This window comes from Mus pahari, chromosome 23 (genome assembly GCF_900095145.1).
Source record: "Mus pahari chromosome 23, PAHARI_EIJ_v1.1, whole genome shotgun sequence".
NCBI classification, from domain to species: domain Eukaryota; kingdom Metazoa; phylum Chordata; class Mammalia; order Rodentia; family Muridae; genus Mus; species Mus pahari.
In genome coordinates this window covers 34,911,076-34,937,708 of record NC_034612.1, presented here as the reverse complement: position 1 = coordinate 34,937,708, position 26,633 = coordinate 34,911,076, and the positions used below count along the sequence as shown (strand labels likewise).

General features: G+C 50.8%; 2 protein-coding genes across 4 annotated transcripts in view; one reads left to right on the top strand and one right to left on the bottom strand.

Moving 5' to 3' along the window:
- Nucleotides 1-5,477, top strand: part of Smurf1 (SMAD specific E3 ubiquitin protein ligase 1) — an 89,585-nt gene extending 84,108 nt beyond the window's left edge. For 2 of the 3 annotated variants that reach the window (XM_021222721.1, XM_021222720.2), the window contains 3 exons: nucleotides 11-212; nucleotides 1,084-1,168; nucleotides 2,521-5,477. In XM_021222721.1, the coding sequence (XP_021078380.1) occupies nucleotides 11-212; nucleotides 1,084-1,168; nucleotides 2,521-2,620 (387 nt within the window). In that variant the 3' untranslated portion in view covers nucleotides 2,621-5,477. The remainder of the gene's footprint in view (nucleotides 1-10; nucleotides 213-1,083; nucleotides 1,169-2,520) is intronic. The other variant, XM_021222722.1, reaches the window with a different exon arrangement.
- Nucleotides 5,478-17,320: 11,843 nt separating this feature from the next.
- Trrap (transformation/transcription domain associated protein) overlaps nucleotides 17,321-26,633 on the bottom strand; it is a 94,764-nt gene continuing 85,451 nt past the window's right edge. The window contains exons 67-71 of the mRNA XM_029533525.1: nucleotides 25,552-25,769; nucleotides 23,306-23,490; nucleotides 19,848-20,051; nucleotides 19,567-19,761; nucleotides 17,321-18,411 (exon numbers count right to left, since the gene is read on the bottom strand). Coding sequence (XP_029389385.1) covers nucleotides 18,127-18,411; nucleotides 19,567-19,761; nucleotides 19,848-20,051; nucleotides 23,306-23,490; nucleotides 25,552-25,769 — 1,087 coding nt within the window. The 3' untranslated portion in view covers nucleotides 17,321-18,126. The remainder of the gene's footprint in view (nucleotides 18,412-19,566; nucleotides 19,762-19,847; nucleotides 20,052-23,305; nucleotides 23,491-25,551; nucleotides 25,770-26,633) is intronic.

The window sequence follows — 26,633 nt, the reverse complement described above, 5'->3', positions numbered from 1 at the left end:
CCTTCCCCAGCTGATAATAGGCGGGCTGGATAAGATAGACCTGAACGACTGGAAGTCCAACACCCGGCTGAAGCACTGTGTGGCAGACAGCAACATCGTCAGGTGGTTCTGGCAGGCGGTGGAGACCTTCGATGAGGAGAGGAGAGCCAGACTCCTGCAGTTTGTGACAGGATCCACAAGGGTTCCTCTCCAAGGCTTCAAGGCTCTGCAAGGTGACTGACGTGGAGTCAGGGCCATTCCTGAGGTGTTGAACAGTGAGACTTGGAATGTGGGCCATCCTACTAGAGAATGAGAGTGGTCAGTACTCTCACAGCAGGTAGTCAGCAGTGGGCCCGTGGGTCGATGGATCCCACATGCTCTTTTAAAGTCCAGGAGCATCAGGGGCTACTGGTAGCTTCCGGCATCCCCAGCCCAAGGTGGGTGTCCCCTTACCCTTCTTAAAAAAACAAACAGCCACACCCCAGCCAGTAGGGAGGTGGGGTCAGGTGGGAGGTACTGGAGCTTAAATACTCCAGAACTTGAGCTGTACTGGCCTCAAGAGACCCAGTCCACCTTATTTCGTAGTGATACAGGACTGAAGAGACTCTGCAGGAATGATGGGGTTCCTCATCCAGCACCCTAAACCTTCTCTTAGCACAGGCTAAGCCTGCACCTGCTGCTTCTTCCAACACTGAGGGGGTGGGCAGAGCAGGGCGTGCAGCCCCTTGTACATCCTGACCAAGGAGGTGGCCAGACTGACTGCCCCTACAGGAGCCCTCTTCCTGCCCCTGGCACTGCCACCCTTTGCCCTGTGTACAGGAGTATGTAACGCACCTACAGTACAACAGACACTGGCCCCTGTAGCTACAGCAGCAGCAGACGGCTAGGAAAACCAGAATAGAGAAAAGTCTGGTGGCTTTCTGTCAAAGTGTAGGGGTCAACTAGTCTCTGCTTCTGCTGCCCCCAAAAGAGGCTCTTGGGCAGGCCATATATAGGGGCTCAAGCTCCTGGGCTTCAAGCATGCCACACGGCCACAGAGCCTCCTGGCCAGGTACTCCCAGGATTTGTCTCTGAAGTATAGTAACTAGAGTGTTGTCTTGTAAGGCTCTACAGGCGCGGCAGGGCCCCGGCTGTTCACCATTCACCTGATAGATGCCAATACAGACAACCTACCCAAGGCCCATACCTGGTAAGCTCTACCTCTGTGGGATCACTGTGGGGTCATACATACAGCCTCTGTGTGTGCTTCGATATAACCTTAGATCACACTCTAGGGCCAAATGACTCGAGTCAGCAGGTCCCACTGGGTCACTGCTTTGGGCATCCGATTTTGTTAATGTACAACAGTTAAGGCTGTGGTGCCACCACTTGGGACTGTAACCTGAAGGCTCATGGATGTCCCTTGGTTGTGTGTTGTGCATGTGTGCATGTGTCTAGCAGAAAGGGCAACTATTGTCTGTCTGATGTGCGGCTCCACACTTTCCTTCTCAGCACTTTATTGAAGGATTCTGTTTCAGGATCACTGCCTCTCCTTCAGGATTCTAGTTCCCAAGGTTGTTGGGGTGCTACATGGTAGGACAGCAGGCTTAAATGCTGACTGTGACCTAATGAAGAGGTTTGAGATGAATGGTTTGAGTATATCCCACCCGTTGCTCACATCTGCAAGATGGGCTAGTACATCCATTCCTAGGACCATGTAAGATTCCCATGGCAGCCTCAGCATGGTACGGCTTGTGCTCCTACAGAATAGGTGTGTGGTATTGAAGCATGGCACTGTGTCCCTTCATAAGGCTAGAGAGAGAGGTGAGGGGAGAGAACGAGAGTGTAGCCTTCACCCAGTCTCTAAGACCATTCCTGACTGCTCTGCCTCAGATCCATGGGCACTGATTTTCTGTTTATTGGCTTTTAAGTTACTGTGAGACAATAGATGTGTCTCTTTTCACAAATACTTGGAATGAGATTTCCCCTGCAAATCTTGAGTTCCCAGGAAGGTTGGTACACACCCATCTTTCTTTTTTTTTTTTTTTTTTTTTTTTTTTTTTTGGTTTTTTTGAGACAGGTTTCCTGGCTGTCCTGGAACTCACTTTGTAGACCAGGCTGGCCTCGAACTCAGAAATCCACCTGCCTCTGCCTCCCGAGTGCTGGGATTAAAGGCATGCGCCACCATGCCCGGCTCACACCCATCTTTCTAGGAGACCCAGCATGCAGTGGTAGGGGATTGACTGACCTCAGTAGGAGGCCTGATGGTTCCAGTGCAGATTACAGCAGGCCGGGGCTTCTTCAGTGTGAGAAAGCACGCCCAGAGGCAGAACAGCGAGCAGGAAGTGAGCTTAGACACTGACTGTATGGATCGTGACATTTGCTGTGGGTTGGCTGCAGAAGCAAACACAGCAACAAGGGCTGTGTTGAGAGCTGAAGTGCATGTGCATCTTCCAGGGAGATGAGATGCCACGCCCGCCCACCGCTGTACCTTGCGGCAGTGTGGCTGGGGCCGCGTGCCTCCCTCCCAGCAGTGACGCTGGCTCCTTTGCCCCTTTCCAGCTTTAATCGGATCGACATCCCACCCTATGAGTCCTATGAGAAGCTCTATGAGAAGCTGCTGACAGCGGTGGAGGAGACCTGTGGCTTTGCTGTGGAGTGAAGAGCAGCCAGTGGCCACAGAGTCTTGCTCACAACCACCAGACCCAAAGCATATGGCGTCTGCACGCCTCCCGCGTGGCGGGCTGAGGCCTGAGATTCCAGAAACCGAGGGAAAAGGCTCGTCTCCCTCCTCCTTTGGAGAGGGCAGGCCAGGGGACTTTCATAGGTGGCTCCCACCCATTTATTCTCCTTTATTATAGTTTGCCCACCCCTCCATCACCCATCCAATAAAACGCAGCCAGGTTTCGCCCTCAGCCTCCTTGGCATGGTGGGAAGGCTGTGGTGTCTCCGGGAGCATCGACCCATGGTCAGGAGCAAGCTGGGCCGCTGAGGGTTTGCGCGCTCTCTGTACTAGCTCTCCCCTCTGACTGTAGCCTCAAAGCCCCCTTTCAAGTTCAGCAGCGGCCGACAGCTTACTGAGCTCCAATTCCAGAGGCGTCTCCGTCACAGGCTCACAGCCTGTTCAGGTAGCAGGTGGATTTCTAAGCAGCAGATAGGTGAATGCACAGTGTATGCTTGCTGGGACTCCACCATGGTAGCACACTCGAGGCAAGATGTGTTTTCCCCTTTGAGAGGTAAAGGGACTGCAGCAGCCTTCACTGGAAGCCCGGGTACTTCTTTTCACAGTATCCTGGCTAAAAAATAAGGTTTTGCACAGGGGAAAAAAAAACTTTAAAAGTACAATTTGTTGTGTTCTCTACCCAGTTTGAAATGATCACGTCATGGAGCTAAGCAAAGAATAACCAAAACCAGCCTCAGACTTCCGGGGTCCAGCTCTGCTCCTGTGCCTGGGCACCCGGAGGCTCCTGGCTGTCTTGAAATGGACTTTTATATGGGGCTTGCTAAGAGCTAAACTAACAGAACAGTCTTGCAGCACAGCCACTGGATGGGACAGCAGGAGAGGCCACTGGCCTGGGGCCCCCTGATGCAGCTCCCCAGGGTTGGTGCTGTGCACAGAGCAGGGTGGGGGTGGGGCTTTACCTCCCTACGTGGCCCTCATCCCCAGTGGCAACGTGATGCTAACGGTTCTCCTCAGCTTGCTTGCTCCGTCCTTGTCTTCTGAGGAGCAAGGCCAAAGCCAGCATCTCTAACGCATCTCTAACACCACGTCCAAGTTGCACAGGCTTCACAGCGCTGACTCTCACAGCAGAGCGGCAGCCAGGCCTCTGTTTGTGGTTTTGTTTTTGTTTGTGTGGGGGCGAGAACAGGGTAATTCATTAGCAAGACATTTCACTGGTACCGGGTTCAGGTTGTCTGGGGAATGATGGGGAGGTCCTGCAGGGCCACCAGCTTTTGTGTTCTTTCTGTTGCTTACCCTCAGGCTGGGGTAGGGAAATGTCTTCCCTTCTGTACCTGCTGCTTCTGTCCAGTGTGGTCTGGAAGCAGGGCTGAGGTGATGGGGGAGTGGATTCACAGGTCACATATGCCCCTTAACCCAAGAGGTTTGTCCAGCATAGCCACTGGCACAACAGCATGAGTCAGCTGCACTCTGGGTTGCCAGGTCTGGGGACAGAAAGGATGCCAGGGAGACCTCATCGCACAAGGACAGACCCTGCCCCACCTCCCAGGCCAGACTGGGGCCTTACTAGTCTCTCAATTCTGCCTTGCCCCAGTAGGGCTTCTGTACTTCATCTACCTTCATGCTTCCGAGGGTGTTCTAAAACCCAGCTCCCTCGTGACTCTCGGATTCAAAAGGCGCAAGGAAGCCTGTGCCCTAAGTCTCAGCCAGTCCGCAGGAAGCAGCCAGACCCCACAGAGTGACACTCTTCTAGAGACTGGGCACACTGCCTGTTGCCTTTGCACACTGGCCCAATCTGCAAGGTCCTGTGCTCTGGGGATGTGCTGCAGGAATGTCAAGTCACACTGTTTGTGCCACGGGAGTGATTGGGGGACAAGCCTTAGGAGTCCCGTGTCAGATGCCCTCTGAGGAAGATCCAGAGCTTGGGCCCTCAGGGGCTGACTGGTTGGCACACATACCACCCACTGAGGCTTCTACCAGCCGATGTGCCTGCGTTGCCTGTGGGTCCCCTCATTGCCAGTACTGAGTGTCACAACCTCCCAGGTCTGTTCGTGTGCAGCACTGTCCTCTGTTGGTAGCGCTGCACTTCCTTGTCTGTCTACCATGGTTAGGCCCTTCTGACACCCCTCAAAGGACACTGCGTGGCCAGCCCACGGCACAGCTCCTGGTTGCCCTGCTTGGGTCTGGGTGAAGCCCTTTCATGTAAGATCTCGATCGTCAGCCCTCCTGGTGGCCCCACATCACCAGATGCTTCAGGAGCCCGGCTCCCCAGGCCCCCCCTCACCAGCGGCCGGCAGCCACACTCAGGGACGCAGCAAACACCACTCTGCTCCGCAGTGCTTCAGAGAGGACGCGCCAGGCTGCAGCAATGGTGTGGCAGTAGGTCGCAGTCTCGTGCTTAGGAGAATCTGCCACAAGGTAGGATGCTGATCCTGCACTGGCCACACGGTCAGGTTCAGGTCAGGTGGATGCTGGACTGATCTGCAGAGAACATGCCCCACCCTCCTGCAGCCTGGGGGGGCCACATGGCAACCTTCTGAACGATGTGGATTTTTAAACTGTGTGTATAATGTATTCTAATTTATTTTGTAAGGTCCTGTTTGAAGTGCTGCTGCTACCCCTAGTTGCTCTCCCAGTTTTTATTGCCCATTTTCCTGTGACAGTTGTACACTAATGTTCTGTTTTATGTCAGAATCGAAAGTATTTAAAGAAACGCTAGTTCTATTTAATGCAGTTGTGGAACCAGCTGGAAACACAAAACGTTGACTGTAGAGCAGGCTGGACCCGGGAGGTCAGGTTCATTTTGTTACATATGCAATAAACTCACAACTTTACATTTTTCTTTTTCCTTTTTCCTTCCTTTCTTTTTTTTTTTTTCTTTGCGCGCCTGTTATTTTCATGTGGAAACAAAATTCTGGTATATTTACTTTTGTAAGTCCAGCCTCCAAAGAAATGAAGACAAGCTAGAACTTTGGAAAAAACAAATGAAATAACCAGTGCTGAGCAGACACAGCAAGTATATATTCAACCTGTCCTCGCCACCTCGGGCACTTGGTGGCAGCACCGAGCCACACCAGCTGCTGAGCCAAGGCCTTTCCTGTGCTGCTCTGCTGCCCACAATACAAGTGTACACACCTCTGTTGGAATCCGTACCACACTGCCAGGTCAGCATGCCGGGTGTTAACTTTATGTGGACCTTTCCTAGCGCTTCTCGTAACACTTAACGGTACACGGTGGGAAACTCGTCCCAAGTCAGAAGCCACACATGCTCACCTACAATGCCTCCTCCCAGAGCCCTCATACAGGAAGTGCTGTGTGGGTCGCAGCTGCTTCAGAACACTCAGCTCCGCTCCTTTCCCGAGGGGTCTGGGGCTCTTCCATCTCTGAGGAAACAGCAGACTTGAGCTCAGCAGACTTCCTACTGAGGAGTTCAAGGTCAGATCCTAACAGTCAGCCTCTGGGAGCAGCCCCACCCCCACCATCACACCAGCAGGGGGAGGAACCCTGAGGTCATCCTTGAAGGTCACCTCCTGGGACCACTGTCGGGAGCTTAGATATAGGAATTAAGGGGGAGGGGGCACAAAAGCCACAGCCTCAGGCCCTTGCTTCATCAGAACATCTGACTAGCAGGCTGTTGTCCCCCACCTGCCAGGGAGTGCTGAGGACAGTGTCCCCAGCCAGTGTGGCCTTAGGCCTGCAGTTCACAGCTGGAGATGGTCCGGTTGCTGTCCCTGGAAAACCAGGTGACTGCAGTTGACTCTCATCCCAAGTTTAGGGCAAACCTGGCTGCAGGCCACACTCGCAAGCTTTCTTTCTGCCCCGGGGCCTAATGCAGGGGCAGGGTGGGTGGGACGGACAGGTGGGAAGGACATCCTCCACTCAGAATAGCTAGTTGCATGCAGAATTTTGCTCTCACATAAGCTGGAGCAGGTCCCAACCACTGTGGGCCCCATAGCTGCCTCCCTCAGTCCTCCCCATTCAGGTACCTCCTGGAGTGGCTCTAGACTCCTACAGTCCCCACTTGGTGTCAGCAGGTAGGGTGACTAGACCCCACCCATCCACACAACCCCACAATGCAGCCTGAGGCACCACAGTGACCTATGACAGGCTCCTGTCCCACTCCACCGCTCTATTCTACTTACTGGGCTCTTCTGCTGCTACAGGAAGGAACAGGTTTGGTGACCCGACCCCAGTATGCCACCTCTACCCACAATGCCTGGCCGGCTTGCTGCTGCACATCACTCTGGTCACTGGACTAAGTGTCAGGTGATAACAGCACCAGGGACTCCAGCAGGCCCAGGCCCAGTTCCCTCAGAAAGCTGTGGAGGGAAACAGCGGCTCACAGGTCATCCCAGCCTGAGGGAAGTGGAGGCAGGAGGGTCAGGAAGTCAGGGTTAGCCTTAGGATCATGTGGAATTTTGGGCTAGCCTGGGTTACATGACACTATCTCAGAAGAAAAGAAAACCAAGTGTTGGGCCACTGAGATGGCTGGGGGTAACAAGTGCTTTGCCGCATTGCCTGATGGCCTGAGTTCAACCTCCAGATCCCTCAGGAGAAGGAAAGAACAAAACATGCCTGGAAACTTCACCTAGCCTCTACACGTTTACATATGCACATACTACAGTAGTGATGTTTAAAAATGGCCCTGAGGCATTTACTACAGTGTCTTAGTAAATATGTAGTAAGTGTTGCCCTTTTAAAGAATCAGAGACCAGGAGGCTGCTACTGGCTCCAGCTCTGAACAGGGCTCATTGGGGAAACGCGTCCCACAGTGGAAGGAGAGAACACCAAGATGCCAGGTGGTGTACAGATTTACTCTCAGGAGGCCGAGGCAGGCAGATGTCTGAGTCTGAGGCCAGCCTGGATTATATCCGTGGGTACTAGGCTACTCTGAGCTACATAGCGAGACAGTCTCAAAATAAAAAACAAAGCTACCTTGGGCTACACAGCAAAAGCCTGCCTGAAAAGTCCAATGAGATGGGAAGGTGGGTGAGAGCTGAGCTAAGGGCAGATGGAAGCTGCCCTGACGATGCCCTCAGACACATCCAGTGCCGCCCAGGAACTCAGTTCCTGACTTAGAACCCTTCAGAAGGTGTGACGGCTTCAGATAACACTAAAGGCTCTGGACCCAGGTTCCGGTTTCAGGGGAGCAGTCAGCTGGGAGGCTCCCTAGTCAGGTTCACAAGGATGTGGTGAGCAGCTGAGGAGGACCCCTGGCTTGGGGCTCTGGCCTCCACATGCACGGACATGCTCATCATGTTCACACAAGAGAGCAATTTCTGCTTCAACTGGGAGCAAACGTCCTGGGAGAAAAGTAGGCCATCTGGAGAGAGGGCACACTCCGAGCCAGATGAGCAGCTTCATAGTTCTCAAGGCACAGACAGCCCCCACCCTGCCTCACACTCTAGAAACTGAGTCTATTGCTCCTGGAGGACTCTCTCCTCCCAGGGTCTTTGCTGGTCCAGAACGCCCTGTACTCGGTATGGAGATATCTATATCCAGGATCTGAGTTCTACCTGCTGTCCACACAGCCCCGGGCAGAGCCATCGGCCTGTCCACACATCTGCATAAGATCCAGCGCACTGTTCCCGCTGCACTAGAGAGGCCATGACTGTCGATTCTGCCATAGAGTTCAGATGGTGCCACGGTTCAAGGTCAGACCTTGCTAGACGAACGATGAACACGGGAACTCAGTGCCATGCCATTCTCTTGCTAGGCAGTGTTAATAATCCATTGGGTACTCTCTGAGATAGTCTGTATAGGGGCTGGAGAGGTGGCTCAGTGCTGAGCGCACCTGCTGCTCTTGCTCTCAAGGTTCAATTGCTGGCACTCACAGAATGGCTCACAACTGCCTAGAATTCCAGTTCCAATGGTCCAGTGCCCCCTACTGGCCTAAGCAGGTACTGAATGTGCATGGCATATACATACATACATACATACATACATACATACATACATACATACATACATACATAGCAAAATAATCCATCTGTACAGCAATGATTTCTTTTATGGGGGAGTGGTTCTTGTATAGCTGAGGATGGCCTCAAATTTGCTGTTTGGTAAGGGTTGGCCTTAAACTTCTGGTCCTGCCTCTGCCTTCGTACTAGGATTACAAGCATATGCCATCACATATATTGTTTTTTCGGGGGGGGGGGGTGGGGGGAGAAGGAGATGGACCAGGGCTTCCTGCATGCTAGGCAAGACTTCCACTACCTCCTCAGCCCTAATAATTGCTATCTTTAAATATACATTTATTCACTTTATGGGTATGACTGTTTTGACTGCAAGTATGTATATGTGCTAGAAGCCATTGGATCCCCTGGAATTAAAATTACAAATAGTTGTGCGCCACTATGTGGGTGCTGGGAATAATCAAACCCAGGTCCTCCGCAATGCTACAAGCACTCTTAACCTCTGAGCCCCACTTCTCCAGCCACCAATAAAGTCCTTTAAGAACTTACCATGCCAGGCTTGGTGGCGCACGCCTTTAATCCCAGCACTTGGGAGGCAGAGGCAGGCGGATTTCTGAGTTCGAGGCCAGCCTGGTCTACAAAGTGAGTTCCAGGACAGCCAGGTCTATACAGAGAAACCCTGTCTCGAAAAACCAAAAAAAAAAAAAAAAAAAGGACTTATCATTACTGTGCATGTATGTGGAGTAGAGGGCGGACCGCACGCACGCGGAGGTCAGAGGGCAACCTTTTGCTGTTGGTTCTCTCCTTCCACTGGGATTCTGGGAATTCTTCACCCACTAAGCCGCCGCACAGCTCCGTGATAATTTCCTATCCTCGACAGCTGCGTGGCTTTTGTCCTCCCTGGGTTTTACTGGTGTTGGCGATGGCGCTGCAGCTCAGACCATATGGTTAGGTTTTAAAAATGGGAATGGCTTTCCATCCTTCCCGACTCCTGGCAGCGGCAAGAGCAGCGCGTTCGGTTTGCTCCCTAATGAATCCTTTCCCTTAGCTGGGAAGCAGCAGTTTCCTGTTCCTCTCCTTAGTGGCTGTGACTCTTTTCCTCAGTTTGATGTTGGCAGCCAAGTTCTTATCCACAGGCTCAGACGGAAACCGAGCAGGTTACAGTTCTTTGGGGCTCGCTTTACAAATACACTTGCCTTCAAAGGGAGTTTTATGAGGTGATTTTTCCTTTTTTTTTCTTGCCTGGAAGGATGGGGGGCCATGGCTGTCCCTGGTGCCTCAGCTGTCAACTGGCCTCTGTGACAGCTCCCTTACAGCTTAGCTCTGTGAGCCCAAAGCTGGATTCAGTCTATGTTAATAGTACGTATACTTACTTAAATAAAATGTAGTTTGTCATTTAAAAATTTACACTTTGGGGCTAGAAAGATGGCTTGGGGTTTAAGAACACTTGTTGCAATTGCAAAACAGTAGGGTTCAGTTTCCAGCCCCCTCATGGTGGTTCACAACCACATTTAACTCCAGTTCCAGGGGACCCAACTACCTCTTCTGACCTCTGCAGGCATCAGGCACACATGGTGAGCATGCATACATATACATATATACATACATACATACACACACACATACAGGCAAAATACTCATATATGTGAAATAAATACAATTACTCTTTTTTTTTTTTTTTTTTTTTTTGGTTTTTTTTCGAGACAGGGTTTCTCTGTATAGCTCTGGCTGTCCTGAAACTCACTTTGTAGACCAGGCTGGCCTCGAACTCAGAAATCTGCCTGCCTCTGCCTCCCAAGTGCTGGGATTAAAGGTGTGCGCCACCACGCCCGGCTACAATCACTCTTTTAAATTTATGCTTTTGCAAATTGTAACTTCATGAGAAGAACAACACATTAAAAGATAATATGTCTAGACTGAGGAGATGGCTTAGGAAAGTGGCTGTCACCTGAGTGTGAGGACCTCAGCTCAATCCCTACGGCCTCCATAGGACTGCAGTCCATGGCAGTGTGTGCTTCTAACCTCAACACTGAGGAGGCTCTGATCTCCAGGGCTCACTGGCCAGGGGCATCCCAAGGCAGTGAGAATGCCTGTGCTGATGGTGGGGAGCATTCCTAAGGATTATGTCCAGCACTGTCTTCTGGCCTACATGTGCGCATGAACCCACATCTACATTTCTGCTCCCCAAACACACTTATATACAATAAACGTCTGGAGAATGACATCGGCAATATGGTGGACGGCAACATCTTAGACTCCAGTAGCCCAGACAGGCACACAGATGACCAACTGGAATGACCAGACTCTAATGCCTCCCCTATGTATAACAACCACAGACACACAACCAGGAAGAGCCTATGCACACAATAGAGAAACAGGCTGACAGGATGGCTCAGCGGGTGAGGCACTGCTGGTAAGGCTCATGGCTAGAGTTAGATCTTGGGACCCACTTGGCAGAGATAACCTTTGACTCCCACAGTTATCATCGGATGACACATGCCAAGGCAAGAGCATTCCTCCCGTCCCCAAATAAATGTACAATTAAAGGAAAAATAGTAAGGAATTGGCTCATTTTACAAGGCTTTGTCCCTGGTCCTCTCTGACCCGGTCCCGGTCCCAGCTTCCTGTTGTGAAAGAAGAAAAGCAAAGGAACTAGATCTACCTCTAGCGTGATTCAGGCCTGCCTGCAGCACACAGCTCAGCTGTGGTAAACAAGCTAGCAGGGCTCGGTAACAACTAGAGGAGAGCTCTGCCTGGGCACACTGGGTGGGGGTGCGGGGGCACGTGGATGCACACAAGACACTGTGGAGAGGCTGGGGTGATGGAGAAAATTCAACATGTAGAGGCTGTTGCATGGCTAGGGAGCTGGCTTAGTAAGTAAGGGCAGTTGGTGTACAAGCGTGAAGACCTGAGTTCAATTCCCCAGCAGCCATGTGAAAGTGAGGCACCCAGAGCCCAGTGTGCTGCGAGGTGGGGACAGATTACTGGGGTCTTGCTGGCTGCCTCTCAGCCGAGTTCCAACTTGTAGGAGACCTTGTCTCCAGCCAGTTGGAGAATGACAGAGCAGGACATCAGACACCCTCCTGTGGCCTCTGCCAGGGAAGACCCTTGGCTGCAGACAAGGGGAGAAGCAGCTTTTCTAGGTCCCATTTTCCAGCAGAGAATCAAAAGACACACGAACAGGAAAACCAGGCCATTCCTAAAATGAAAATGTGACATTATCCATTCGGTTATGGGTGTACTTCTAGTAGGTCACATGGTTCACAGGAATAGATTTACATGTGAACATTGGTGCCCACAGAGGTCTGTGGAATCAGTTCCCCCGAAGCTTAAGTTACAAGTGGTCGCTAGTCCCCTCCGACCGCAGTCAATGCTCTTAACCACTGAGCCACCTCTCCAGTCCAGACACCTATAATCTTATGCCACATGAAAACAAATAATCGGGGGCTGGCTCAGCAGGTAAGAGTGCTGACTGCTCTTCTGAAGGTCCTAAGTTCAAATCCCAGCAACCACATAGTGGCTTACAACCACCCATAATGAGATCTGATGCCCTCTTCTGGTGTGTCTGAAGACAGCTACTTACATATAATAATAAATAAATCTTTAAAAAAAGAAAAGAAAAAAATGATCTTTACAAACCCGTAAGGTGCAGCTGGAGCGATGGCTGGTTGGTGAAGAGCACTTCTCTCTTCTCTAGAGAACCCAAGTTCAGATCCCAGCACTCACTATGGTGGCTCATAACCACCTGTAGGTCCAGGTAGGTCCAGAGGGGTACTCTGTCTCCACGGATACCCGCACACCATGCGCAGATGTGATTAAAAGTAAAAGATAAATCTAAACCCAAAAGGTGTTTTAAGATGCCCAAAGTGTGTGTGTGTGTGTGTGTGTGTGTGTGTGTGTGTGTGTGTGTATACACACTACACACAAGAAGGAAAAAAAAATCTCAAGGAAATCAGAAAAATTCTTGGTATCATGAGATGGAAATCATACAAGAGAACCACATGGATATTCTAGATCTGGAAAACATGGCTGCTGGGAACTAAGCGATTGACTGAGAGGCTTAACTGCGGACTTAAACCTGCAGAAAGTGGAACCAGTGGGCTTCAAGGCAGTTTTATCTGAAATACTTAAGCAGGGGGGTCCAAAAAAAGAAAGAAGGACAGAATGAATTAAGTAAGGAGTGTTCAAGGGAAGGACCGGATGGGTCACCATCAGTGGACTAATCCACACATGGGGAGCCCCAGAAGAACAAGGGAGGCGATGGCCCTCACTACCCTATCTGAGAGTCATGGTCAACAATTGATCGAAGATTAACCCAGAGCCACCCCAAGCCACACCATCTGACTGCTGAGGGACAAAGTCAAAGCAGAAATCCAGGGCCTGGAGAGATGGCTTTGCAATTAAGAGGACCCTGTAACTCTGACATCTAGCATGTCCTGCACACATGAAATGCACATACAGACAAGTCGGCATGAGTACATAAATAAAGATAAAATGTGTTACTGTTGTGTAAGTTTCCTCTAAGATTAAAGTCTTCCATCCAGCAGGGAAGCTCCTTTAACAGGAAGGTAAACAATTCAAAATAGCTTCAGGAAGTCCCTAAAACTGACCAGATCCATCAGGCCCCTCCCTGCCAGAGTAAACAATAGGAGCTCAGAGTCCCTCCCAGATGCAGTGACAATGCTGAGGGTCAAGGAAGACTCTCAGACAATCCAAGCTGCAAAGGAGACTCGAGATCAGGCCAGCAATTTCTCAGTAAGCAGGGCAAAGTGGATTTAAAGTGCAAAAGAACCTACCAACAAAATGAAGGGGAAATTAAGACATTCCAAGATTAAAATACACTGATGAGCCGGGCGTGGTGGCGCATGCCTTTAATCCCAGCACTCGGGAGGCAGAGGCAGGTGGATTTCTGAGTTCAAGGCCAACCTGGTCTACAGAGTGAGTTCCAGGACAGCCAGGGCTATACAGAGAAACCCTGTCTCGAAAAACCAAAAAAAAAAAAAAGAAAAGAAAAAACACAGTTGAAAACCAAAAAAACAACAACAAAAAAATCCAGGGACTTCATGGCCACTTCCTTCCTTCCCTTCCCTTACACGAACGTCAGCTTGAGATAGGACACTAGCAGGAGAAGCAGCAACACAGCTCTCCAGTGAAGGCAAGCTTGTGCCCAAACAAAAGCCTGCATGATTTTATGAATGCTTTAGTAATGGGCCACATGACTTGAAAGATAAATGCATTAAAAAAAAAACCCAAAACAAAATCAGTAAGTCTATATTATGAGCAAACAATGCATAAAGATGTAGTTTTTAAAAGGGGGTGGGTCGGTATTCTTATTTATGCATCAGCGTGGCAGTCCGTGGGGCCTTGGAGTTACAGCTGGCCCTTCACTAGCGCAGCAGGTGCTCTTAACCACAAAACCATCTCTCTAGCCCCTCAAAGCTGCAACTTGGCATTTACAAAATGAGATGGGGCAGAGCTGTTTGTACAGTATGAAGTTCTTGTATGGGATTAATCTTGGCAGAGATTCAAAACCGACTGTTCTAATTTTAGGACATTAAGAGACAACAAATTTATAGTTAAGTGTTCATAAAACTTGTATCAATAGAAAAAAGGAGGGATTAAGCCGGGTGTGGTGGCGCACGCCTTTAATCCCAGCACTCGGGAGGCAGAGGCAGGCAGATTTCTGAGTTCGAGGCCAGCCTGGTCTACAGAGTGAGTTCCAGGACAGCCAGGGCTACACAGAGAAACCCTGTCTCGAAAAACCAAAAAAAAAAAAAAGAGAGAGACAGACAGAGACAGAGAGAGAGACTATAAAACACAATCACTGAACCACACTGGGAAGGCAGCAATGAAAGAGACAAGACAGGAAGACCCAGTGAGACAAGATGACAAACCACAAGCAGGAGCGAAGCTTCCTGTCCCTAATTACATTAGACTTTAGGACAGGCAACAAAAGGACTCTATTTACATGGTAAACAAGTGTGAGTGGACCCATGGGCTACACCAAGACTAACAAGAAGCAAAGGACACACTGTAACATCAGGTCAGTTAACCAAGAGATACCATTACAAATGTCTTCAGCTCCTAACCTGCAGAAGCAAACCTGGTGTGATGGAAGGAGAAAGTCGGCCCCATGGCTGGAAACTTACCCGTTTTCAGCAGACACAGCAAGGAGCAAGGTGAGAGTCAAATAGACTGGCACACTACACAGGCTTATAAGCCTGTGATATATATACACACAGCAGCAGCACAGTGTGTGTGTGTGTGTGTGTGTGTGTGTGCGTGTACGCCATTTCTGAAGCACTGGAAACTGAACTCAGGGCTTCATGCACACCAAGAGAGAGCTTTACCACCGAGGCACAACTCTAGCCCACAATACACTTTTTTTCCCCAACAGCACCTGAAATACCACTTGGGGTCAACTGGATGTTAGGCCACAAAGCAAGTCTGAATTCTTACAAGGCTCAAGGCATGGGCTGGTGACTTCCAGCTAAATCAGACAGCTTGAGTTCCACTCCGTGGTGGAAGGAAAGAACCACTTCTTGGATGTTGTCCTCCGACCTCCAGATGTGCTGCGCAGCCCCCCCCCCACATGCTTAAGTCCTCATGTTTCCCAATCATAAATGGGAAAACCCCCTAGAAACTATAGGAGAGATACTAAAAAGTTACAAGAGCATTAAAATTACACATAGTATGACTAATGGTTCAAATGTGAGAAAACAGAACATTTAGTGACTACGCAGTGCAACAGACCTGTTTACGCACACACAGACATACCATCAGCCGACTGTCACTTACCAGGACCCTGCTAAACAGAAGTTATCGATCGGCACACAGTGTTACAAAAGAATGAAGCTGCACACTTACCTAACACCAGACACGTGTGAACGCAGTATGGCCCCAAAATAGAAAACACATCAAAACTGAATACTTATTCTGAGGCAGGAGGCTTGCCTCAAGTTTAAGGTCAGCCTGGGTGGCCATACGGTAAGTTCCAGGCTAGCTCGGGCTAGAGGAAAACTGTCTTTAACAAACCAATCAACAGAGGGCCTCTGCAGAACTGGAGTGGAGAGCTTTCCTGGTATGCACAATGCTTTGTGTCTGATTTTACAAGCGTCACAAGTAGGGCAAGGTGATCCTTTGTCCTCACCATCCGGCAGGTGGAGGCCGATGGTCACAATTTAAGATCATCCTTGGCAACATAGCAAAATTGAGTTGAGACCAGCCTGAGCTATACAGGACCTCTCTCTCTCTCTCTCTCTCTCTCTCTCTCTCTCTCTCTCTCTCTCTCTCTCTCTCTCTCTCTCTCTCTCACACACACACACACACACACACACTTACCTTACAAAGGTAGTCCCTTCTGAACAGGCAGCCGCGAGCACACGGGGCTGAGAACAACTTGGCTCATGCTAACCACTGCATGCTGCATTTCCTGTCCTGGGCCCTCATCTTTGCCAGTCTGGATTGCAGCTGCTGGGTTCTCACTGGGGGGAGACCCCTTTTTGTCCTGCCCACAACTATACGATTGGCTGAGCCCGGAAGGGAGCCTTAGGTCTTCCCCACCAGTACCACTGATTCTAGACTGGCTGGCCAAGGTGACAGTCACAGGCTGCTACACTGATCAACCGTGTGCAGCACAATGACCTCCCTGTCACCATCGGCCATCAACTTCTGCCATTCCAGCATCTAAGACAGTTTCTCACAAAGGGAGCAATTCTTGGGAAACGGAGGAGAATGGATGAGCATGAAGAACAAGCAGGAACATCATGTCAGATGCATACCACCCGGCTCCTCAGCCTCACTCAGCCTGTATCTGGAGTTCCGTTCAGTGAGAGTGTTCGGCTGGCTGAAGTACAATTCACTTGGTCAGGGATTGGCTCTGGGACCTTAGCTGGCTCCTCGCCCTCTCCGAGCAGACAATTTCTTTTCTGTAAAATGTAGAGCCACCCCTCTCCTTGATCGAGGGCCTACAGAGCTCAAGGCCTGGGGATATACTAAGACTCCAGTAAGGCTACCGGGGCCAACCAGCCACGAAGGAGCTTGTAGCCGTATGCGGGGTGTGTGTGTGTGTGTGTGTGTGTGTGTGTGTGGTTAGCATCCTCTTAGGGAGGAGCCCGGAGGCTAAGTTCCTGAGATGTGACATCTCACACTAGAGAAAGCTTAGCCTCAGGAGATGAAAGCTGGGGACAAGGGGGAAAGCAGATGAGACACCAGGGCCAAGAAGGGATTGTGATCCATGCTGTATGCAAGCAGCTGTGGCGAGCCCTGTACAGTCGGCACCTGCCAAAAGCACACTCCTTTAGGCTTAGACGGAGCTCCACATCCTGTATCAGGCCGATGTCACAGCCACTCGCTTACAACTTCTCGGATCCACCTGTACTTTGATTCACACTGCTTTCCCAGGGTTGAGACACAGACACTGGGCCAGTCGCACCTCCCACAGGGCCCACGTACATGGTTAGTCAGTAGGATAAAGAGGGACAGGCTCACAGCCAAGGCAGGACTGCCGTTCCTGTCACCGAGGCTTTACACGGGCTGGTCTGCTTCGGACCCTGGGAGCCAAGCCCTCACCCACCTATGACCATGAGTCACCACATCTTCACCGGCAGCCGGCACCATCATCTAGAAGCCACATCCTACTCTGTCCAGGAGGGCCAGGTGCTGGGAGAGGTGCCGCGTGGACACAGACGCTAACACAAAAATAGGGCACAGCAAATATTTTATACTTTTATAAAATATTTATTCTAAAAAAAAAAAAAATCACACTGTACAAATTTAGCTAGAACATTCTCAATGCTCAGATTTATAAAAATGTCAACATAACAGACTAAAGGGGACAAACTCACTGCTTTCTTTTTAAATTAGGAAGAAAAAACAAAAATGATTTTCTTGTCTCTTTTTCCTGGTACAATGATAGTAAATCTCTAAAAGACACCCAACAAGCTGGCAGGCGAGAGAAAGGCTGGCCCGCTGGCCTCAGCTCCGTTCTGCACAGCTGAATCGGCGGCTCTGACTGAAGAGACCTGGGGCAGCTTTCCTTCCCCTGCGGGCCACTCGGGCTCACTGAGCCGCATCAGCAGACTTAGCGAGATTTTCCAAACCAGTGAGAGAGTGAAATCTGTGCTCAGAGACGCACATCTGTCCAGCTGCTCCTGATTCCTGCTTCTCTAACACTGGATTTCCTAGACCCGGTTTGACAGCGCGCAGCCACTCTGAGGTGTAGTTTCTGGAAGTTGGGGTTGGAGGGGACATTCTCAACTGCCCTTCACACTGAGACAGGAGTACCACAGGGAGTCCCAGTCTGGGGCTCCTCAAGTTAAAAGGCATCTCAGAAGCTGCCGAGTTCAGCTCTGCCACCTCCAACGGCCGGGCCATCCTTGTGTGCAGGGGCTCCCTCCAGGACTAATCCCATGCTCTTCCACACACACACACACACACACACACACACACACACACACACGACTGGGAAGGTAACTGAATAAAGTGGGTAACAAGGCAGAGAGAGGTCTCAACAGCCAGGGGCTCAGAGGCTGAGAGGCACATTTCACATTCTAGGTGGGGTGGCCGCTGAGGTCACAGCCACGGATGCCAGGCAGGGTCCATGCGACACAGGTTGTCCAGGCTGTTGGCAGCGGCCACCAGGGTGTTCACCTTGCTCTCCCCACCATCGAACTGGGCCAAGTTGTGCAGGCGGGTCATGATGGCAGTGACAGCTTTCTGAACTAAGGAAACCAGCTGCTGGCTGTCCATGTTCTCTGGCTGCCCTGCGGCCGACAGTGGGGAGGAAGTGTCCTCCTGCGTCTTTTTGTGCCAAGCAATGATCTCATCTCGGAGCACAGTTTTCAGAATGCCATCCACCTGTGCAAAGGAGAGAGGGAAATAGCTGTGTCCCACCAGGGGTGACTGAGCAGTCAGGGCCAGGCTGGACCCAGGGACTGAACAGGGCACTGCTCTCTGGCATCATGTCAGGAGAATCTGATGGGAATCCACTGAAGGTAGCCGGCGTCCTGTGCACAGGGAGAACACCAGAAACAGCAGGCTTCGGTGCTGGGTCCTCTCACTGTGCTCAGGGCAGAGGTGCTAAGGCAGTGAGTGGAGGACAAATAAACTCCGCCCCAGCTTGGCTTGAGCTACACACACAGCTCCCCAACAACCGTGGTAACTCCCACTCCGTGGCAAACACATCCGGGAACATATCTGGGAAATTAGGGACACTAGGCCAATCCGGTCTGGATTGGACTCGTTTTAGATGTATGTACAATAAGACAAAATACCCTCTGAATTAACAGCCAGGAGAAGCAATGCCCTACTTACCATCTTGTGCCTATGAACACAGGGCATTTGTGAGCAGTCAATCTATGCGTATAAAACTCAAGACTGTCAATCAAAACAAAACCCCACCTCCACCCCACCCTTAGGAACCAACTCCTCCTCCTGACGCTCCCAGCGCCCCACACCTGCACTTTACCTTGAATACCTTTGCTATTTGCCTGCTTATCAGTTATTTATTGATTTTTAAATATTTTAGATGATATTCTGTTAATATTCTGTTTTACTTTTTGCATATGGATGTTTCTGGAGAACCTTTCTGTATATCACCCGTGTGCCCACTGCCCACAGAAGTTAGAAGAGGGCATCAAGGGCATCAACTTCCCTGGAACTGGAGTTACAGATGGAATTGAACCAGGATAACTATAGGTGTTTGTGACTGCTTGGGCCTCACTCCAGTCTGTGAAAGGCAGGCAGCAAGCCTGAAAATACTTCAGCCTTTCACACCAAGAAGACGAGCCAGAATTGCTATAGGGAGCCAATGAGCAGCGGACCAACCAAGGACCCTAGTTTCCTTTTGGCAAAGTGGCCTTTCATTCTGCATATCTTTAGCCAGCGGACATTGCAAATACTCCATTATAACATCCCCTTCCATGTTCACAGGCCTCAAGCGCCACCGAGAACACAGGACAGGAGAGTTAAGGAGTCAGTTCACCCTTCTCACAGGAAGATGCTGAGACCCACCTTGAAGTTAGGCTGGGCAAAGCACCGTGCAACTGCAATCATGGAGGCAGTCAGCGGGCCGGAGACACCAATGGTGGTCAGGAACTCAGATATGTTTGGTGTGAGGCGGAAAGGGACTGGACGGTTGGCGTCTAAGTCCCCAGTTGCATCATTTATGTCAAATCGGAAGTAAGCAACGTTCAGCTTGCCCGTGTCCTGCATTTCAGAGGGAGACAGTGTTAAGGCCCACGCCAGCAGGACACAGCAGTCAGAGCAAGACCTGGTTGTTAACAGCAGGTTACCTGAGCAATCTGTAGCATCTCAGGGTTGAGCCTATTTAGGTGCAGGACAAACTCTGCAAAGCCGATGAGTGCCAACTGAATGGTGAACATCTTCCGGAAGGTCCAGTAGTCTGTAGCGTTGGGGAAAGTGTGCAGGGCCCACTCCTTCAGCATGCTGCGGGGGACCATGTTGCTCTGGACCTCTTTGAGAATGTCTCGGAGGACCTGGAACACATCACCGTGTGACTCTTTGCCCATGTTCCCCGGCAGACTGAGAGCTCGTGTACTGTAAGTGCTGGTTTACTCAGAGCCTCCCTGAACACTGCAGACCACGGTCCCTCAGAGCTTCATGTCCCCACTGCCTGTGCAAGTGAATGGAAGCCACGGCTGTGCAGAATACACCTCTCAGATCAAACACAAAACTGCTGTCACCCTTGCTGCTCTGGACACAACAGCCAGCTAACGAAAGGGACAAAGGACAGATGGACACCAACATCCTCTTTAAATCATGTGTAGAGGGATGTGTCATGAACCCAAAAGCTAATTAAAAAAGAGAAAAGACATTTGCATGAACTTAGTTTTGTCTTGCAAGATACCAAATTGCAGGAACAGCTTTAACCCAACTGGGAAAGGCCAAAACCAACTTCTTCAGGTCTCTGGAAACTGAAGGCTTCTAACAGTCAGACAAGTTCTTCTCTAGAACAAACAGCAGGCTGAGTCCTGGCAGGAGCAGCGAGCCTGGTGGCAACTTCATGTGTCTTTCTGTCACTCTTCTTCCTACATCCTCGGTGGCCAGGACAGCTAGCCCTCATCCCCAGAATGGCCCTGACCTGACGACCCATCTGTCGGCATCCTATAGTAATCCCACAGATAAGGTCTGTGGCATTCACCCAACGAAGACAGCGATTATAAAACAACTGATGGTAAACATTTAACACTGCAGGTGCCAGAGACCACACCACCAGCTGGAGCGCTCAAGAGTCTGGCCAAAGATCAAAGCAATGTAGGAGATGGGGTGGGAGGGGCAGCAGCTTTGACAGCTCTAGCACATTCCTGGAACCTAGAAGGTCAAGTGTGTTTGTGTGTGATCCCCGAGGCTCTGCCACAGTAGACGTGAGGGGATAGCAAAGCTACAAACCACTGGATCATGCTGCCAGCACGACCCCAGACAGATAAGACACCATCAAAACAAACAGAAGACGTGTTGGTTCAAACATCTGAGAAATCTGTCAAGTCAAGAGCTGGGGTGGTGGTTTAGTGGTAGAGTGCCTGCTTGTATGAGGCCTTCTATTCAATCACCATTAACACACATGCATGTACTCGAGCACGTGCGCACACATGCGCGCGCGGACACACACATACTCACACACGCACGCTCAAACATCTATCAGACCATCTACTGACGACCAAACAAAGCTGATTTCAATGGCTACATGTGACAGAACAGACTTCACAAAGTGAGCCCAGGAAAGTCACTATGTCACATAAGAATGCCCAGAATTTACTATAAAACAACAGATGAGGGGCTGGAGAGATGACTCAACCAGCACCGTCCTCTCACAGAGGACCTGGGCTAGGTTTCCAGCACTGACATGGCTGCTTGCAACGTTATGTAACTCCAGCTCCAGAGGGTCCACCCTCTTCTGACCTTCTTAGGCACCAGACATGCAGATGACCCACACACATGCATTCAGGCAAAATACCCATAAACATAAAAATGGATATTTAAAAAAAGACAGATTGTCCAATTTAAAAACAGGCAGAAACTATGAGCAGGTGTCTTGCAGGGAAAAAAAGACAGCCAGTGACACAGAGAAAACTCTAGCCATCGGACTGCAGTGACGCAGCCAGCAGTAGCAGCATGCCATGCCTTCCAGGGCAGCTACGGTTAAAAAAAAAAAAGGCAGGCAATACGCACTGGGAAGAACACAGAGGAATTAGGGTACACACTGCAGGCACCCTGGAATATTGCTCACTAAACTTCTAAACATGGAGTCACCAATCGACCCAGTAATTCTACATCCAGGTTGAAAGATAAATACATACTCAAAAGAAGTGAGCATGAATTCACACAGACAAGGGCAACAATGTTCACGGCAGCTCTTGTTATGGAATCAAAGTGTAAATCGATCACGCAGAAGCCCATCAACTGACAAACAGACAAACTTATCTAGAGTATAACATGACAATGAAACGGGCCGATGCAGGCTAACCGTCTGGATTAAAGTCATCATGTAAGTGAGAATTCAAACACAAGTCCAGTTCCATTCACACCATGCCAAGACAGGCAAATGCAGGCCCGTGGCCTGCCTGTGGCTGGGATGGGAGAGAGAGGAGTGGTGGGTGACGGCCATACAACTGTAACCAGCCACAGACACTCCATGCCTTCAAGGATGGCCTCCACAGCATGCGACTTTCATCTCAATAAAAGTGTTATTAAATCATGGAAATGCAACCGAGTTGACACCAGCCAAACCAATCAGGTGCAGAGAGGAGGCCGAGGGGCTGGGATCGCTCAGTAAGACCTGCAGTTCTCTTCAGGCAGTACTTAGGCAGGACTGACACCAAGCCTCAGTTATTGGTAAAGCACAGAGCGTTAGCTAAGGGCTTCCTCTGTCAGACAGAATGATGGTTTCCCACCTCACATCTGCCCAAGGGGCACAGAATGACCACCAAGCCGTGACCTGTGCTATCAAACACCAATTCTCAAGGAGGCTGCCCAGAAGCCTATGAGCAAACAGAAATTCACTCCCTCTGCCTCAAGAAGCAGGGAGCTGCCCCAGACCCTGGAGCCAGGACCACCTTACGATGTTCCTGCTGAGGAGGTGGAAAGGAAGCCCTGTGGGCTCTAGCTTCCTAAATAAAGCCTAATGTTGCAGGGCCCAGAGAAACTACAGTGAGCCCTGGGCAATACAGGGCAGGTCATGGCTTCCACCCCGTGGCCTCTCCTGGTAATGCACAGAAGGACCCCGTGGCACCTGGGGAGGGGCCAAAACAGCTGCCTCTTGCCGCTCCACACAACCCTGGACAAAATCTTCCCAGCCAAGGGCAGGAATCTGCAAATAAGGAGAGGGCCCTCTGTCACCCTGGGAGCACAGGCTGTCTGGGACTCCTGTGGCCCGCTCGGTGCTCCTGCCCCAGGCAACCCAAACAGCTGGGTCCCAAGGTTTTAGTGTGTCATAGTTCACTTTAGAAACCCCACAGGGTCTAAATGTGTGTCACCCAATCACTGGCTGCCAAGGAAGCATGGCGTCCACTGGTGTTTAATGGCTAAGTTCTGAGCTTTTCTGTAAGTGCAGGGCAGGGACAATGGTCTCTCTGAGGTCAGGAACCTCACCACAAACCCCCTGCAGCAGATGGTCACCAGCCATCTGACCTTGCCCATCTCATGAGAAGTGGAGTTCCCTCGAGGAACATCCCACCGCAACCAAGCAGCGTGGATGGAGGCCCCGGGCGGTAGCTGGCCTCCTGCCTGGTACCTGGTGGCTGGCCTGGGTTCCCCGTGCCTGCACTGTGGCCAGCCTGTCATAGTAACGGGAGATGGGGTTGTCATGCTCAATGCCTTTCTTGGCACAGCGCTGCTTGTAGATCTCCACGAGGGAAAGTGAAGAGGGGTTGTCTTCCACGAGGCGCATCTGCGGGGACACAGCCACGACCCGAGGAACTGAGGAAGAAGGGGGCAGGGAGGCAGGGGTGAGAGAGAGCAAGCAGGTCAGCCCTCCTCCCTCCCCCCTTCCCACCACCGGCCAGAGCACAGCTAACTATGTACCAGATAAAGCTGGAAGAGCCCAGGTCACATGCCCACTTACTGAGATGGCATTAAGTCACCTGTAGGGCTCACTCCTCATTGGGTGCTCCAAACATCCTTAGCAGGGACTCTACCCATACCCACTCCCGAGAGACCTTCCCTAGCTGGACCCTGCTTGGGCTCGAAGGCACCTGTTCCATCTGTCTACCTGCAACTACAAGGACTGGCTCCATCTCTTTCTCTGCAGTTTGAGATCCACTCAAGAGAAGTCCAACGCTCTGTTCCCATGACCTCTATAGCATCGAGGTGTGGCTTCTTGGGCAGTGAGTATTTTAGGATGGCATTTGCCATGGCCAAACTCCTGAGCTCCAGCTGGGAGCCAACCAGTAGGTAGGTAGCCACCTGCCACCTCTGTGCCACAGTTGATTGTGAAGCTAGCTGTCAGTCACTGACTTGTGAGCACCGCAGGCTCTTTCTTTATCCCCAGGGGGCAGCTCACTGATTAAATGAGCTTACTAATTAAGATGCCAGTTTAAGGAATAGAGAGATTCCACTAAAGTCCCAACTGAGACCGATCTCCTTGGGCTGCAAACCCTGATGCACCCTGTTCCATAGCTGAGCCCTAAGCACAGGTAGCCAGTGGGCTGCACCCCAGCTGCGTGTGCTTTCTAAGAGCAGATGAGACCTCAGCTAGACCCCAGCTGCTAGCCTGCTGCCCTGGCTGCCATCCATGAGAAAGTCCCATGATTCCAAGCCAACAGCTTGTTGTGGTGGACATGTTCCAGTCCAGCCCAGTGGTGGGAAGTAGCAAGGACCATGGCACACACATGTTACAGTGCACACAGCTTTCGGACACATGACAGACTTCTTCAGGTTTCCTTTAGAAGTCGTTTTGAAATACACATCTGGGTATGATGGTGTATGTCTTTAGTCCCAGCACTAGACACACAGAGGCAGGTGGATCTCCAGTTTGAGGTCAGCCTGGCCTACTATCTCAAAAAGCCAAAAATATGTAAAAACAACAAAAAAAAGAGAGAACACCTTCCAAAACCTAAAAATTCATTTTTATCTCTTACTGTTTAATTTTTAAAAAGATTTACTTTTTATATATGCGTGTTTTGCCTAAATGTATGTATGTGCACCATGAGAATGCCTGATGCTCACAAAGACCAGAGGAGTGTTACAGATGGCTGTGAGCTTCCATGTAGATGTTGGAAAGCAAACCTGGTCCTCTGGAAGAGCAGCCAGCACTTTTAAATGCTGAGTTATCTCTCTAGTCCCTTATTTTTATATGTAAGTATATGTACACACTGTATCCATGTGTGCAGGTGAGTGCAGTTGCCCACAGAGGCCACAAGAGGGAGTCATATCCTCTGGAATTGGAGTGACAGGGTTGTGATGTGGGTGCTGGAAACCCAACTCTTGGAAGAGCAGCATTCGGTCTTTACTGAGCCACCTTCTCCAGCCCCTGAATCTACTGATCTCCAGATATTAAAACTTGAAGGTCATATGCCTCTCATCAAAATGAGCTAGACTAAGCCAGGCAGGGTGGTTGCTTTTTAATCCCAGCACTCGGGAGACAGAGGCAGGTCGATCTCTGAGTTTGAGGCCAGCCTTGTCTATCTGCACAGTGAGTTCCAGGCCAGAGAAATTGTCTCAAAAAGGAGGGGAGGAGGTCAGGGGGGATTGGTTCTAGCTTTGCTGTCAGGAGAATGTTCACACAGGATTGGAGCACAGGCAGTGCGGGAGGCCCCCAACGTCAGCGCTCACACACAAATGCCAGCAACCCTGGGGTGGAGGCTGTACTCAGCAGTACCTGACAGCATCGCTGCCGCCCTCGGGTGAGCCCGGAGACAAGGCAACCCCACACAGTGCTACAGCCCCCAAACAAGACTATGCTGAGCGGGTCACAGGAGGGAGAGCCCGAGTGAGAGCAATCACCCCACAGTGAGAGTCCCTGAGGTGTGGCTCTCCTACCTGTGAAGAACAAGTGCCTCTTGGTGGTCTCCTTCCTCCTCTCCAGGCAAGGGTTCAGCAGGCGCAGCAGCTGCAGCACTCGCTCCTCCCTGCGCGACTCCGTGAGGCAGGCATCGTTCATGACCAGGTACGGGTAAATCTTGCCGTTGTGCCCGCGGATGTACAGCCTGCGGGCTGCTGTGTTGTGCTTCTGCACAATCTCCACTCGGGGCATAAAGCTACAGGAGCGACAGAGAGGAAGGTATGAAGCAGGGGCTTCCTTGGGGAAAACAACCTTAAGAACTACCACAGATGAGCAGAGAGGGCAGTTCAGCAGCCACGGTAATCTAGGATGTACTGAGGACAGACAGAAGACAGGGAGGAAGGGGGACTCGGAGGAAAGGAAACACGTCTTCCCTGTGGAAAGGCAGAGCCAATTCAGAAATAAGAAACGAGGTGCATGTTGGTGGCCGGAGGCCGCCTCTCCCATGTGCTGCTCACATCTTCAGTGCTCACAACACAGGAACCGCTACAGCTGCCAACTCGGAGTCCACTTTCTTTCATTTACTCATTTTGGCTTTTTCCCAATTACATTTCTATTTCACCTGCATATATAGTATACTACTGCAGTCAGAGTGGGTTCTCTCTTCCCACCATGTGGATTCCAGGTATTGAACTTGGATCATCAGGCTTGGTGGTAGGCCTCTTTCCTCAGTAAGCCATTTGCTGGCCCCTTGTCTGCTGTTCAGGCTAGGGTCTCATCCGACCTGCCCGGCCTAGTACTTCTGTGGAAGCCAGAGTGGCTCTGACTCGGAACCATCTCCCTGCCTAAGCATCCAGGACTTACACATGGGCATCACGTGCCATCACATTCTCACCGGAGTCTAGTTATGCTTTCAATACTGCATGTTAAGAGTTTAATCAACAGCTGGCAGTGCTCAGCCTGTCCGGTCTACGGTGACTCTCAAAAGGCCCCTGCAAACAAACCTGGCCTTCTGACAATGTCGGGTCCTGGACGAAACCAACAACGGAGCTGTACACCTCACACCAAGGGACCAGCAGAGGCAGCGCACCAAGGCCAGCCCAAAGCCCGCCCTCTGCAC